General features: G+C 44.4%; 1 protein-coding gene across 1 annotated transcript; it reads right to left on the bottom strand.

Moving 5' to 3' along the window:
• Positions 1-7,690: 7,690 nt before the first annotated feature.
• Positions 7,691-17,020, bottom strand: LOC106749878 (protein charybde-like). Its single transcript, XM_014629787.1, has 4 exons — positions 16,617-17,020; positions 14,567-14,750; positions 14,028-14,183; positions 7,691-13,567 (listed from the first exon to the last, which is right to left on the bottom strand). The coding sequence occupies exons 1-4, from the start codon at positions 16,663-16,665 to the stop codon at positions 13,477-13,479; spliced, it is 480 nt and encodes a 159-aa protein (XP_014485273.1). The 5' UTR covers positions 16,666-17,020; the 3' UTR covers positions 7,691-13,476.

The raw sequence follows: 17,020 nt of genomic DNA, 5'->3' as shown, positions 1-17,020 counted from the left end.
ATGTGCAAGACGTAGCATACATATTTTATTCAAGCGATTTATTCCAATCATTTTATTTGTTCTTAGCTGGACCGTGTTCGATGTTCTAATGAATTATCTTTTTATGATTTTAAGTAAAGAATATTTTACAGTTTTTCTTTTACAAAATAAATCAAAATGATTAATATTTATTTAATATATCTCGCTTCATGGTAGTCGCAAAATTTGTCATCTCGAATTTTGGAAATAAGAATTCTCCATGAGATGTTTTAAATACTTTCAACATTAAGTATATCTCACCTGACCGATATAGAAAAAAAACACATTGTCGCAATTTCATTCACGCGTCCTGGATCGCTTTCTCAGAACGTCGAATCAGCTGTTTCAACGCCAGGGCGACGACAGTGACAGTTTTGCAGAATGAGACACGGGGAAAGCAAATCCTCCAAACCTCAATGAAACGAAAAAATAGATATCGCGAAACGTACACGTAAATCTTTCATGCACCTCCCCAGTTTTATCAGTCAGCAAAATTAGCTCGGCGCACTAGAATTAACGTGATCTATGATATAATTCATCCGTCCTCATGAGGGACAAAAGTGGAACGCGTCATTATAAAAAGCATCTCAATTGACAATGTATTCCCTGAAGTTCTCCTGTAAATTGCCGTTATTACCTAAGAGTGACGATGCGTAAATCATTTTTGCGTGTCATCAGCGATCCGGTGCTGATAGAGAATCCCAGCGTTCTAGGATCGAATCCGGTCCTGCTCTTGGTTCTATCTTCCGTAAGGTCCTCCACAAACATACACATGCATACACACACGCACGCACACTCTTGCTCTCCCCCTCGTCCCTCCGTCCCCGCTTCCACTCACTCTTGATGTAGGCGAAAATAGCGGGTCGACCAAACGGGTGAGGAAGAGAGATGACGATATCACGCGCTCAGCAGGGTAGCAAAAGAGACGTCTTTGTACCACGCTATCTTCGTCCAGGCGATCTTTCCTGTTTTCTCCCTCTTCTCCTCTGCTCCTTGCCCCTCCTCGCCCCCGCCGGGTCACCTCCTGCCTCATCGTCGGATACTCCTACAAGAAACGCTTCTTTGTTCTGCGCCTTCTCCCCGCGAGTAACACAGGTAGCTGCCGAAAACCGAATTAAATCCGCCCTCCTTCGTGTAAAACCGCCGCAATACACAGAAGCTTCCTGCTTCGCTTCTGCTCTACGTTCGCGTGCGACTCCTTCCTTTCTTCCTGAAAAGCCCGTGAAATCCCGTAGATCCGCTTCTTTCGACCACTTCGTGGCCGTGGCCGAATTTAAACTTCGAAAGAATTAACTTTTTCGACGCTCGAAAGAAACATTGAGCGCGATAACTCGATGCTGAGAGATGCGCATACATTATGTATTTTTGGTTCATTCGTACTTCCCGATTACGAATCTGAAATAAGTACGTATTGAGAGGGGAGGGGGAAGAGGATCGCCAGATTTCCGTCCACTTTTCCTGTAGTCCATACTATCTCGTGGCGTTTCTTACGAACAAAACACGATGTGATCCCTTTAATTTACATAATCCTTTACTATACACGACACGTAACGCACAGTTCAATATTCTCATTAAAGCTCTTTAATTTCCCATTTGTCGCTCTTCCAATCGTATTTCATCGATAACTCGGCTGCCTCCTAAAATAACACGAAAGAGTTTCCTCCGTGCTTCCTGGCCTGATGCAATCTCGTCACAATTTACGGCGAACAGATTTGCCGTCATGGCAACACTCTCGTCGTCGTCGTCGTCGCTGTCGTCGTCGTCATCACGATATTTCGCAAATCCCCGACTAAATGCTCGTACGAGTGGCACGGTAACGGCTGACGCTGATCGATCGTACCGAAAGATCCTTATCTCGGCTAAGAATAATTCGTCAAACCGGTTGGCCCGACCGCCGACACGGCATACAAATTTTTCTATATAACACGCCTTTGCCAAAGTGAAAATAGAGCGGCTGCTCGCGCAGGCCGCGGGCAGATTGCCCATCTATTACGCAAACATGGACTCCGAAGCGGAGGGTTCAACGGCTGAAGATGCGTTCCAAGTTTGGACGCATGGATCATGGTGTTGCGCGTAATAGGGGAGCCCCAGTAAATAGGGGGAGAAAGAGGGAAAGAGAGAGAGAGAGAGGGATCAATTTATTATTATCCCGGGGAGAATCCCCGTCAGGATGAACAAAGAAACGCGGATGGATATCGCGAAACGCGACGGTGAGAATTACGGCATGAACAGTGTAAGAGAGTATTAGCGGGCGTTACGTTAAAATTAAAATGTACAAAGCGAAGTAATCGGGTAAGAAAGATTCGGATATGGTAATGGAATAAGGGAAGGGAAAAGGGGAAAAGAATGTGGCTTTGATTGTTACTTGGAACAATCTTCCCGAGGATATTGTCTGAGTGTCAGAGATCGAGTGGGAAGTGGCAAGAAAATGGAAAAAAAAACACGGAAGAAGAAGGAAGACGGTATTGCTCTCAGTTTTCTATAGTTTGTCCTAATTTCTATTAACATGTAAGAGTGAAGGAGGGAGCTCGAGATACATTTCCAGGTTTTTTTCCTTCCGATACGATCACGAACATTTTCCGATCTCTCCTCCGCGCTATTACAGTTCCAACCGCACGCTAAAAAATATAATCAGTCCAAAACATAACGCTGAGAGAGAGAGAGAGAGAGAGAGAGTGTCTCGGTCGGTGCAGCGCGCCGTCGATCGGGACACGAAAGCGAGAACACCGCAGGAAACCGCAAGATAAGGGATGGCGATTATTACATCGGGGTAAACGAACTTGCATACGGACGATAAACGTTCCGCACACAGGCCACGCGCAGTTCGTGCGTGCACGGACGTGTCTAGTCGAGAAGGTTTACCTGCGGTCCCCGGGCCCTCGAAGCCAAGCGAGTTTTCGTCGGGCCCGATGAGATGCGGTCAGGGGTAAAAGACATTAACGGGAAGAATTGACGCGGTCGATTGATCGTTTGAAAAAGGAAAGACGTCTATTTTTTGTTGCCTATTATCCTTCGCGCTGGGACGCGAGAGAAGACGCAAACACATGGCCGATAATCGAGATACAGCGAAGCTAAGCTAAGCCGGATATGGTTAATTCCGACTGTCAGCGCACGATTCGAATCATTAAAAAGCGACCTCGATGCAGTGTCTCGAGGAGAATACGCGAAAACTATTTAAACGATAGAAGGGATAGAGAGACCGGTGTGACGGCACGAAAGAAAATGGAATTGTTGTATCGCTGCATCTTCTGCTAAATATGATGATTCCAGTGCCGAACTGAGTTGAAATTTTGATGCTATTTTGACGCTCTTAAGATGGCAAATGTATTATTAGAATTTAAATTGAAACCATTTTATTTTAGTTCCTATTATGTACTGTGTAGAATTCAAGGTTGGACGTAGGATCGGAAATTTCGAATCAGGGACTCCAGTAACGTGGACGAACGAAACGAGCAACTCTCCGGATTTGCATCACTATTCGAATGACGAAATTACCTCGTTTCTGTACGAGCGACTCTATCCAAACGTGACATTCGAGACGCGCCCCCCTGTAGCTTTCCTCGAACCTTTCCCCATGTCCCCCCATGTCGGACGTTTCCCATTTCTCTGAGCACCCCGACCGCGTTTCGGACAAAACTCGCGTGTACCTTCGTGTCGAGAGCATTGTGCGTGCAAAAATGTCAGGTTGGTCGGCTCCGTGTCCGAAGGACCGATTCACTCCCTCCTGGCGCATTCGATAAAATTACGAAAGAAAACTGTGCCTCGGTGTTTCGCTCGCAGAGCGGCGAGCTGTCTGCGCCAACGTTGGCTCTCATTAGCAAGGAAGCGGTGGGCGAGCGAGCGAGCGAATGAGCAAACACGTACGTGTGCGTCCGCACGCGTATGCGAACGTCAACGTGCGTGTTCGCGCGCGCATCTCGGCCGTCATCAGCTGATGCGAGCGAGTCACCCAGTTGCGCGCCCGCGTTATCGCGCGCTTCTCGAAATATATTGACTACGCGTTATTGATAGTCCGGAGAAAGAGACGCTTAGCGGAGACGTGTCCATAGACACGTCCGCAGAAACGAGGGTCATTTTTCCGCCGACAAGCTTAGAAGTATAAAAACGAGAAACGTACCGGTTATCGTCGGTATTATAAAGGTGGGTTTAGTATAGACACGTGAGCGAGAGAGAACGCAAAGGACACAAAATAGAATGCATGCTTTTCTACGCACGCCTCGACCCTCACTCCTCACATAAAGGCAAACGCTCGGCTTAGATATATTATGTCTGTATGGTGTGTACCTGTCATTTAAGAGTTGCACGATGATTGCACGTGAAGAAAAAATATCGATTTATTTGTAGGTTCACGTGTTACGATGTTATTTTAAATACGAAGTATGTACTAATTATTAAGTCTTATGTGTATTGTGTATATTCACATTTTTTTGACGGTTACCAAGAGATTGTCCATAATATTTGTGACTTACAGATTTTTTGTCAGCCACAAAGAGCTTTCTATAAGCCGTTAGTTATAATGCACAAGGAGAATCCATATCAATCAGAGTCCTTCATTTCTCTCCTCGGGATATCCTGATTAGTAGATTCTCTCATGCCTTATGTATTATGATTAAAGGCTTACCGTAAAAAGCCTTCAAGATTTACGAAAAAAAAAAGACATTTACGAGTGATATCGCACGTCTCACGATACACGCATAGAATTACAATTCCGATCGTAAGTTCTTACGATTTTGTCTAGAATCGCGGCATTAATATTAACCGCTCGTGCGCACACATATACACACACACACACACACGTTCAGCGGCGGCGGCGGCTGGTAACGTTTCGCTCGGGTGTTAATAAAGTCGTTCCGGAGCGACCGGCGACGTTCTCGCGTGAAAATGTTTGCGAGCCGATTTTTCCAGCGCGCGGGACGGATCGACGGAGCGTTGCGCAATCCCACCGCTCGATCCGGTTTGTAAGCGCGGGCACAGCGTTTTACGCGCCCGTGCGTAAGGATTTTTCGTGAGCGCCGTGGAACGGCGCCGAGATAGTGCGAGTTTTCGAGATAGAAATATGGACAAACGGGTTGCCCCGGCGGCGGCTCTCGAGCGACCGCGCGGAGAACCGGTTTCTCTCACTCCTCCTGTCCTATCCGGTCCTGTATATACGCCGTGATAATTGCGGGAACTAGTTGAAACAATACGGCCTCCGACACACTGTATGTGTGTGTGTGTGTGTCTATGTAGCGTTTCTACGAGAGGCGGCCGCCTCTCCTCGTAGATCTCGCGTCCTCACACTTTGCATCTGTCCCGACCGGGAGTGTTGTGCCTCCGCACGTCGCACTCACCGGCTGGATTCCGCTCAATATTTATCAATTCCGCCCGATAGAGCCCGGGATTATTCTCGCATACGCGAGAAATAATCCCCCTCCCCTTCGCTCTCGAGTTGACAATCATTTATTTATTTCGGCGGATTTATATTTGTCCGATCAACGCGAGGACGACGTCAAATTTTACACGCATACGCGTTTTACCTCTCACGCGAACGAGCGAGCCCCCCTCCGCCCCCGCGCGAATATCCGCGTCGAAAACATATCTTTTCGCATACGATAACGGGCTCCTTTGTCGCTATGCGCGCTGGTATATTTACGCCGCTATTTGTGTGTGTGTGTGTTGCGTGCACCGTTTACCTCGCAATTATTTTTCAATAATAAACCGTCCGCGCGATGAATTTAGCGTCAATTATTCGTCCGCCGGGTGTGCACACGTGATCGTTTCAGTGATTTTCACATTGATTTCAAGTTTTATAAATACACTCGGTGAGAACGTGAACGATTGTTTCATGTACTACATCGCGAGATTTACGATTTCTTCGCAAATATTTCTTGTTTTCAAGCCTCCCGGCCAGAATATTTAACTTGTTTCTCTGAATTTTACGTACACTCGCGTTATTATCGCCGACGACTGAAGGAAATAATCTCTTTATCTTGATCGTATATTCTTGTTTTGGAAACCTCTCGAAAACACGCGTTTCTCAAAATATAATTACATCCTCTTCGCTCCCTTTCCTTCATTTGCCTTTTCAAGCCTTACCTCATATATACTTATCCGTCTTATCTTACCTTCTGTATAATTTCATTTCACAAAGTGCAATGCTCGTTGGCGCAATTATCTCGTCGTTTTTATCTCGTTTTAGAATTATCGAGAAAAACAGCTTCCGTCTTGTGAAAAATAACTTATCTCAGATTCGCGTCTTACACGTGCACGCTAATCTTACTTTCAACGAGAGGACGAGGATAAAAATTCGCGGAATTGAGCAGAGGGGATGATGATGGAAATAGAGAACGAATTTCTCAGGGCAGCAGAAAATATAGATAACGGCACATCCTCTGATATATATATATATATATATATCTCTTTTTATTAATTGCATTTCTCTGATGCAGATAAATTGTCGCAGATATTACAAATTAGAAATAACATCACATAGTAGTTTCTTAATACGAGAATACGTTCGCAAAAGGATCACTAACGTATCGAAAAGCCGCGGCGTTAGTCCGCGGCAAAACTATCGCGAAATCTACGTAATCGGACTTTCATATCGCGCAAGGTACAAAAATATCCAAAGCACAGCGAGCGTCGCGCAAATCGTTGCTGTGCAACATTACGAATCTCTCTCTCTCTCTCTTCCACTCAATCTTCGCGATATGAGAAACCATTATCCTCATCTCCACCCTTTCGCCATGAAGAGCGCGCATTTTATCGACCCTTGACTTCGCGGTGACCCGTTCTCGTTTAACTCCGAACAGTATGAAAAACGAGCCTGTTCATTTCAAAGATNGGGGGGGGGGGGGGAGTCAGAGGCGGGAAATTACCATCAATTCTGTCCTCGCACTGACAGATCCTTAATCGATCAGCTCAACAAATCTGATCTTTGCAATCCGCACGGACCGCAAAATATGGTTCGAATTAACGTGGAAGTTTCTGCAAGAAACCTTCGTACACACGACGCTTGTGCAAATTGTATTTCATACTGTTCGCGGCTGAGCCTCGGCTCAGTCCATCGGGTTGCGACAAGTCAAGGCAAGTCGCGACAATGTTGATATTCGATCGAATTTTTTCTCGCGTCGATTCGCGCCCTCCACGACTCACAGCGTGGATGAGAAGCTTTGCCCGCTCATGAGATCAAGAAGTTCTTCCTTTGACGGCTCGCGAAAAACAATCGCCTCGCAAATGGGAGCGACGTGTATGCGTCCCGCACGGTATGTAAAACGTAATTTGCAACGTCGGCGCGCGCATGGTCGTGCGTAACGCGACGTCGTTTCGCGGATCGATCCTGCCAAGACTCACGCCGTGTTCCTTGTCAACGGACAATCGCTACAAACGATAAACAATGAGAGACACAAGCAGCCGGGATCGGGCTAGGCTGCTTCGTTACGCAAACGAGAGAGAGCAACGGAACGTGTTCGCCGGCGCAACTGATCGGTAACTGAATTACATGTATATAGATAGATACATACATACATACATATATGTGTGTGTGTGTGTATATATGTATGTATGTATGTATTGTTCATATCTCGTGTTTGGATCTTCGCACAGTAGTTTGCTCTACGATTTTCGATGGTCCTCGCACTCCGGGAGACCACCGGGAGGGNGGGGGGGGGGGGGGGGAGGATAACACCTCAAGAACGTCGTCAGGGGATGTTTTATTCTATTTTACATACGATGTGTATATTTGCTTCGTAATGTCCTTATATTCCTCGCTTTAGGGAAAAACTTGTACTCTTTTTCTTGAGAATCCGCTTCGGACGGGTCTGCAATTCACGATGGGGTTCCAACCGCAATATTTCCGCAATATTTCATTATGCGCTGTGTAATATTTGAGAATTCATCGACGTATATGCAGACATCGATAAACGTAGCTTCGTATTTTCGAATGTTTCTTTTCTCTTTCTTCCTCACAGACAGAGCATTCTACCCCGAAATCTCCGCATCATGACTCGCAAATCGCCTAAAGCGGACTTTACACAATAAGATCGTAGCTCTCTATAGAAAAAACGAGATAAATTCTTGCAACACCTCCGATAAAACACACTCACGCACTGTAAAAACGTGATTAATAAGGATAATCATCGCCGTTTACCACACACGAAATTATTGTTTTATCACGATATATTATTTTAGAAAACACATACATTGTTCCGTACATCTCTTTTTAACCCTCGACAATATAAACAACGTCTGAACGGGCTTTCTAATAAGTTTTCGAAACTTCGCACGAGACCATTTTTCTCTCACACATACATTATACTCTATACGATTATAAAATTAAATATAAATAAAATAACCCCCGCAACACTCCCCTTGCGAAAATTTCTTTTTTCCATCCGCTTCAGCGGTTCTAAGCGGTTCCCTCGAGACTCGACTCGATTCTTTCGTCCTCGCATCGGAAATATGCGAGCTGTTTCGCGCGTGATAACTTTGAATTTATCATATAAAATGTATCATTATATATGTATATAGATATTTGCGATGTAATATATAAATTATGTTATATTTTTTATTTTTTTTTAATTTTTTTTTTTAGATAATGTAACACATACATGTATACGCGAGCATCATTCACATCGATTCGTATTCTCCACGTAAAAAAAAAAAGAAAGGATGTCTTATACTGTTCAGGATTAATCCTCCGTGTAAAACGTATAATATGCGCACTCACAACTCACCCACACGCACACTCTCTCTCTCTCTCTCTCTCGCAATTAACTAATATAACAATTTAAACGAGGCCGCGAGTATTGCTTCTCGTCGCTCAGCAATTGCGACAATAATTCCGACTTGCGACGTCGTTTGTAGCGTTTGTTATTAACAAATAATTGCTGATCACACCGTTAATATACAGGATGGACCAAGTCATCATTCCCCGAAGAGAAACCCGCGATCTTCTCGGATTTTCCGGACATTCATTAAAACCGACGTCGATGACAACAATGATGACTACCGACGCTTCGAAGGCCGAGAGTAATCTCACCCCCTCGTTTTCTTTCACTACGATTACATGTATGTGTATATACACACACAGACAGACACATATCACGAGATACTATTCGCGATCACTCCCGTGATACAAGTAAAGTGTCTTTCGGGGCAATGACTCTTTGTCACCCGGTATCGCGAAGTGCCGGCTAGCTTGAAACGGGCAACACTTTTACACCGTTCGTTTCGTTCGTTCATTTCGTTCGTTACATCAGCAAATCAGTCTTACACCTTCGTGCAAAATGCGATAGCCCACAATTTACACCGCGCGTTTAACTCTACACACGTGACGACTGTCTCCTCTCTCATTCTCACGTGACCCTTCACTTACTTCTCTTTTCTCCTTCTCCTTCTTTTTTTCCCCTTTTTTGTCATCGGAGCAGAAGGATGCATGGTGGATGTACGACTCGGAGGAGGATGGTGGGAAAGTTTTCTGGACGGGATTCTGTCTCTTCCCCCTTAAACCTTTAACCGGTTCGATACCATCATTTAGGTTGTTAAGCGGTAAGGACGAGTTGAACTCGTCCTCGTAGTTCCATCTCGCCTCCTTATTTCAAAAGGAAAAGAAAAATGAAACGATGCTCCCTTTGAATTTTTCTTTCGTCACGAGATATCACCGAAGTAGGATCGATTCTTCCTCCTTTGCTGTGTGATGTTCGGATTTCTTTTTTTTTTCTTCAAATTAAATTTCTTAAGAACGAGACGAAATTATATTTTATTTAACGTGATCCTTTTAGTAGCTTTCGAATTTTTACCAAGTGGTCTCGCGCAATTCTATTCTTAGATTACCTCCCGAGTACCTAAAGATCCCTTGTTTAACAGATGTTGACGTTACGAAATTACGCAAAATAGTAGAGCTCCTATACCGTAAACGCTATTTTTGATTCAGATCATTTGCCTCAAGAAGAGAATTAATCAAATATGCATTGAGCCAGCAAAATTCGGTAAAAACAAGTTTTCCTGTGTTCCTTCGTGTGAAATTATATATTTTCGTGTATATACACAAAATTAAATTTTGTCTCGTATTAGACAATACATTATAATTTATAATACATACAATGCGTATCACACAATACCGCGGGCATACGCGTATATAAACGTATACAAGTGTATAAAATTTCAATTAATTTTCTTCTATCGAACAACCAATTTCATTCTAAAAAAAAATATCGGTTATTCGCCTGACCGGCTCCTATCGAGAAAGAAACGATTCTACTTTATCGAACTTGACTAAAAAAACGCGAAATCAATCTGCAATTCAATTGAGTTTAATTCGATTCGGGTAAACGATAATCTCACTTTTCAACGGAGCGTTTCCATCCAACTGATTTAAAAATTACCACCTTTCTCGTAGGCAAAATCGCGAGAGATTTTCGACTCCGGTTCGCGCGAAGGTAAAACAGGCGTATTCTCGTGTTCCCGTGCAACATTTTTTTCCCTCACTGCCGATCCACTCAAGAAAAAAAGCCTCACACGCGAGTGTCTTTAACCTAAGTTCTAACGACAATCTTACACACATGCCTCTTTCTCATAATCATTTCGTAATTCTTAATATCACAATACTGCCGATGGGTCTCTAATCGCGATACGGCGAAAAAGCGACCGACGACAGAAGCCCGGACTAATTAAAAAGGAAAAGAGAAAAGACCAAAAGCGAAAGGAAAGATCAGCGACAGACAAATAACTAAGAAACGTAGATGAAAGGGGGACGCGAACGGATATTAACCGCAATGCATGGAAAAGCAGTAATACGTACGATAGTCAAACGTATATAATAATAATAATGAGATAGTAATATTAATAATAATCGTAAACAATATAGACTGCATCGAAGACGATAATAATGCAACGGTGAAACATTCACCCTTGTTTATAACTTGGATCTACTTTGTCCCGTTCAGCGCTCTACGAATGTGACCGGCTTGAGCCGGACTCGTCGGCGTTGATTTGCTCGAAATACTACGAAGCGGAGTTAAAAGCGGTATAAGTTTCGAGATGGACCGATTCCGATTACGCGCTAAGAGAGTTTACAATTTACTTATCTTGCCTAGCGTATTATATATATATATATATATATATACACACATACATACATATATATAATACGTACGTCATTATTTTGCATACGACTTCATATGATTATCTTCTTTATAGATATATATATATATATTTGTTACGCGATAACGTATCGTAACAAGAAAACGTTGATTTATTTTTTGTCCGCTCACTCACGAGTTGAGACGCGACCCCGAAGCAATCGAAGTTGTACCGCTTTGCTCTCCGCTGAAATTCGTTTTCCGTCGTGATTCCGTTCCGGAGGTCTTAAATTTCTGCGTTGATGATATTACGAACAAAATTCGAATTTTCAATTTTTCAAAGCACGACGGACACCAGATGCCGAAGCGACGGAGGTTCCGAGAATCGAAATTTCGTCGAAGAAATTGAAAAAAAAAAATTGTGAACCGACACTGCAGAACTGGAAGGCGAAACGGAGGCGTTGCCTCCGTCGCGACGTTCTGACGAGAGTTAAACAAACAGCGACAGACCGAGACAGTTGTCGGTTAATACACTCGTGTATTCGATATCGCGACACCGCGAGAGAACAGCTATTATTATTAATTTAATGAGATTTCTCCATAGTGTGACTATTATGAAGGGAGAAAATAACGAGGGGGAAGATCGTAAGATGGAATGACGGGATGGGGCTGAAAACTTTTGTATCGTCTACCGAACCAACCATACAGGACATCCCAGAAATAATGTGCATCGCGCGAGCAAACAAAATTTTTCACCTTCTTTATTTTTACCATTTCAAAAAGTGGATTCCTCCGCTGGGAGTCGAAAACTTTAAGGAGCTACCTTCTTGGGGAAGATATCTCGTCCGATTCCCTGCGTGAAATTGAAAGAGGAAAAAACTAAAATTTGAAGGTGTAAATTATCGTTCTTAATCTCTGAATATGTAATGTTCGATTTTCAAAAGTGATTACGATCATCAAAACAACGGTCTCACCGACGTCCATTCTTCCGGGTTGTCCTGCGGGATTTCCATAAAGGGTCATTAGTGGAAGGTATACTGCCACATTGTTCTAATATGATCATCATCCGTATTCAACGAAAGAGTGGAGAACGCGTGCGCTCTCGTGCCAAAAGCGACGCGCTCCTGAAAGATCGTCACTAAACATCCGACGCGACTATAGCTACCTGACTACGATTAATCAGTTAAAACGCGCACTCTAAAACTAATCATATACGCTACGTATCACGTGAAATTTGTTAAAAGTCTTATAATCACATTTCATCTTCGAAAAAACGAAGGCGCGAGCCTCTCCTCGCGATAGATCTGCTACTGCCAGAACTTGTCTCGCGCTATCACAATTATCGAACGCATAGGCCTCTCCCCGAATATAATATTATATTGCAAAAGTGACAGCAGGACACAAAAACCAAAGAGCCGACCGATCCACGGTCGTGTTGTCGTTAACCCTTCAATCGATTCGCCGCATTGCAGCAGCGAGAACGGGCCGGACTTACCTCGTCGTCTTCGCAATTTTAAGCCTCACGTCTCGAAATTGTTAGTTACCTTAAATTCTACGGGTTCTCCCTACCCCATTCGTGAATTCTCACTTTCGCAGAAACCAACATCCCGGATCTTCCCAATATCCCACGAATCTAATTGTTTGACTCGTAAGCAAACGTAAAAAAAGAAAAATCGCACGAATTGTAGAAATTCGAACTTCGAAATTTGGAACGTCTCAAAAATCCTACTCCCCGCTACGTTCCCAAACAAAAACTCGAACTCTCTAAAATGTCGAAGATCCCTCAAGTTCTCCAACTTAGGGATTCTTATTCACAATTTCCTCGTATTTCCTCGATTTCTTTAAAAACAACTAGATTCGCGGATCCTCCACTATAATGCTCAAATCGCCAAGTCTGCACATTATTGTTACTGGATCTTGCGATCGCCGACGTAGAATCTAAATTTCTCCCATCCCTCCCAAGAAAGACAACAGAGTTGCGTCCAAGCTGCAACCACTTGCTACCGTAATTTTACGCACCTACTTGCCTCTTATTTCCGTCAAGTAGACTTTCTTTACTAAACACGTAATCCATCATTTCCTCGGCGCGCATTCTGCTCGCGTACGTGAAGTTTGCGCGATTAAAGGGTTAAACGCAACACATACCGCATCAATACACAGCGACGATGTCCAAAATCTTCGGGATATCTCGCTTCCGTTGTCCCGATTCTTCTTTTTTCCTCCTCCTTTTCTCTCTAGTCTTGCGATATTGTACAAATTCGGCTGACACGCCCGAAGGAGGGGGCGACAGACTGACAAAAAAATGGCTGTGCACCGCCGTTCGCGCTCGTTCGGCGAAACGGGGAGTTCACGAACTTACAAAATCATCCGGGTTTGCATCCGGCGACAGGGAGACCCCTCAATGAGACTGCTGGTAGGACCTGTAGAGCTTCTTCTTCTGCAGGGTGAAGTCCCTGCTGATCATAATGGTGCCACCGCGCGTGAGATTTCTGGAAGAAGCGGATATCGATCATTGAGAGCTTTTTCCGATCGTATGATCGTACGTGGATTATTATCGGTAGAGATTATCATGTTGCAATGCGAACGTGGGAATAAGAGATAAGATAGGGCGAAGTCATCAAAGTGGAATCTAATCGTATGATCTGAATATGAGAGGAAGGCGATATCTCGTAATAATAATACTCCGTAATGACTCTTCACTTTGCTCTACAGTGATTTGAAATAGCAACAGCTGATACTGTGCGATAATATTAGAATAGTCTGGAATAGTCGATAGAATATGTGGAGTGAGTGAGTGAGTGAATGTGTGTTGCATATCTCTCTCCAGATAACAGTTTCGCATGGAACAGTAATTCCCAGGTGAATTAAACCGAATGGATCGATCTAACAAGAGCGAAGTGAAAGTCGAAAAGAGCCGCGAAATTTGAGCGCTCGTCGAGTGACACTCACTTTAAGAACTGAGGTAGCAAGATATGCCAGGACGTGTGGTCCTGTTTCAGCGTGAGATAAAGCTCGAACGTTGACACAGCGCTGGGGTCGCATTGTATTTTCGACAGTTTGCGACACACGCTGTCCGTCTCGAAACTGATGAACAGTGTGCAGCCCCTGTAACAAACGGAACGCACACATACACACTCGTTAAAATTTCCCGAATTTGACGAATTTAATTTCCGAGAATTAAATTTAGAACAGCACTTATTACCGCAAGCGTAGATTCTTTATTCTCATTGGGAATCGTAATGTTCGTGTGGATACATTTCTCGAATTAATTTGTCAACTTAGCATTATCATCCGCGATCGTTGTTTGTTGAAAAACAACTTCGTCGCGAAAGAGCTTTGCGCAATTTCCAAACGGACACTTGTTGCGCGAGATAATATTCGTTTTGACTCTCCCGAATTGTTCTGAAATTGTTGTTTAAACTTTGCAGCAGATTGCGAGGTATGCCAGCCGCATCGTAAACGAGCGAATAATGGGCATTTCTACTCACCGGAGGCCGCAAGGCTCGTTCTCTGCCATGTTAAGTACGTCTTTGGCTATCTTGGGCAGCAAGTCAGCCGGCAGCAGGACCTCGCCGCAAGCCAGCTGAGCGTGCTTAGCCCTCCTAAGCTCGACTTCCAGCCTCTTGGCCAGCGCCTGACAAGCACCGTCCAACTCGTCCGTCGCGCTTTCAGCTGTAAAAATTAATTAAATGGAATTAAGCGCGTGCTCACGACCGCCCGTTGAGCAAGCGAACGTTATCATTAAAGCGGTAAGTTGAAGAGAAAGTTGCGAGTCACTCTTTTTTTTCTTTCATCTTCGACTTTAGGCGCTTCTAGCTATTATTATTATTCGCCCAATTAAAGTGCTGTCGAATAATCGATAAATAATCGTATGGTCGATTCAAATTGATTAGCTCTTACATTTAAATTAACATTTTAGCGCACGTGTAATTTATATTATACGGTGAATTGATCGGTAGTGATCGAATTAAAATCTATTCTCGGTAATTCTGACCGGAAGGAGGAAACGCCGTCGAATTCGCGACAATCGAAACATACGCGCCGATGAGTCTGGATCTACCTCGTATGTAATATCTCTCGTAAGGTACACAAGTGTACACGAAGTGCGAATCTGACGTAATCTTAGAACAACATTTATCAACGAATATCTCGGGGAATGCGAAGGTAATCAAAAGTTCCGGCGAGATGGAAAACATGTTTTGTTGCTTGAAGATTAACTTTATCTATCTAAGTCTCTGTTTGACTCGAACGTCATCTTTTATCATTTTCACTCCACGATCTCAACTTCATCGCGATTCGCCGAGCCCCGGCTCCGCCGATTCTAAGTGTCAACTCGATGTCGAATTCGTGTTTAATTTTACCGCAGCTGTGGAAACCCGATTAAATCGAGCGCTGAGCTCATCAGTTGATCCACCATTAAACTGTACGCTTGTAAGTGTAACACAACAAAGAAGTATCGTCAGAAAAAAAAGATGCTGACGCAACATACACATTCGCGCACGTACGCCGGCAGAGAGAGAAAGAGAGACTCATCGCACAATAGACGTTTCCACTTTTCTGATATCAGTTAATCCGCGATCGTCAAAGGAACATCTGAACTAATATATTCGATTTCCCGTCATGTTAATTACTTAGTCATCAATTTCGAGCTTGATTCATCCATTGTTCCTAGCAACCGGCGCAGACTAGGTGAGGTGAGTCGCCGGAAACGTACGATCGTCTCGTCTGACCTCGATCTTTTATCTTTGTCGTCGTCGGGCTCGCTCATTTCGAAAATCTCTCAAGTTTTTCGCCGTCTGTTTCGTTCGTTATCAAGAAAACGCGAAAAAAAAACTTTTCTGGAGGTGATCTCAATCTCGACGTTATCGGAACACGGGGGAGATCCATCGCGGCGAAATTTGCAAATTTGCTCGCTTAAAAAAACGAGTCGTCATTTCCCGCCGGGTCCCGAAGCCTCCAACTTACGTCCCACACTCGGAGGAGCAATTAATTTTGAACCAGCTGTGTTTGTATATCCAATGCAGAAGCGAAAACGTCGAATTTCGGACACGGAACTTGCATGTATAAACACGACGAGGGACATGGGACGCCCGGCGAGAGAGAGGAATAAACGCGTCGTCGCGGCGAACAATCGAAGAACACGAAGGCGAGGAAAAATGACAGCGAAGGGCATCCCCCCCTTTCCTCCTCATACGATCGGAAGAGCGACGGTGACGCAACTATACTTAGCGTTTTCACCAACGAATCTTTCACGAGGTGTCCTCTACAAAATCGCACGCGCGTCGCGTTCGAAACATCTCGTTGGAAACGACGAGCCACATTTTCGTACACCCGACGAAACGTCGCGTTGCGAGCAAAAATCAGCTGACTCCGGCCGGCGTTGTCAGCTGAGAACAACGGGCTCGCTCGCTCGGTGGGTGAGCAGGACCGACACGCTTGACGGGCCGGAGCGAACAATCGAAGGCGAACCGGTGCCGAGAGAGAGGAGACACAGACCGAGGAAAAGATAGACAGAAAGAGAGAGTATTAAACGCTTACCTCTGGTGTTGCTGAAGTCCACATTGACGGGACACGGCAAGACCTCCATGATTTCGCGAGAACGCCCGGCGATGGACGCACACTGGCACGGTCCTGCTCGTTGTCGTTCTCGATTGCTGCTACTCTTGCTCCACGGGACGACAGCGCGAGAGATCTCGAGAAAGATGACGAAAGCAGCGGACGTAGAGGAAACGAGTTATACGAGAGACAGAGCTCGCGGCAGCGTCGACAACGATCCTCCGGGTGAATGATATGAGATGCAGTGCGACAAAGGTACGACTAATCGACGATTGCGAGACCGTTCGAGTGAGACTTTCACCTTTCAGCTATATATGTGTGTGTGTGTGTGTGTGTGCAAAATGACAGGATCAAACGATGCGAACGCACCGATGTCACTCGCTCGA

The sequence above is a fragment of the Dinoponera quadriceps genome, unplaced genomic scaffold (assembly GCF_001313825.1).
Source record: "Dinoponera quadriceps isolate SergipeBrazil2010 unplaced genomic scaffold, ASM131382v1 scaffold3290, whole genome shotgun sequence".
In the NCBI taxonomy this organism is placed as follows: Eukaryota; Metazoa; Arthropoda; class Insecta; order Hymenoptera; family Formicidae; genus Dinoponera; species Dinoponera quadriceps.
Note: the sequence above shows the minus strand (reverse complement) of the source record. Positions and strands in the feature narration are given on the sequence as shown.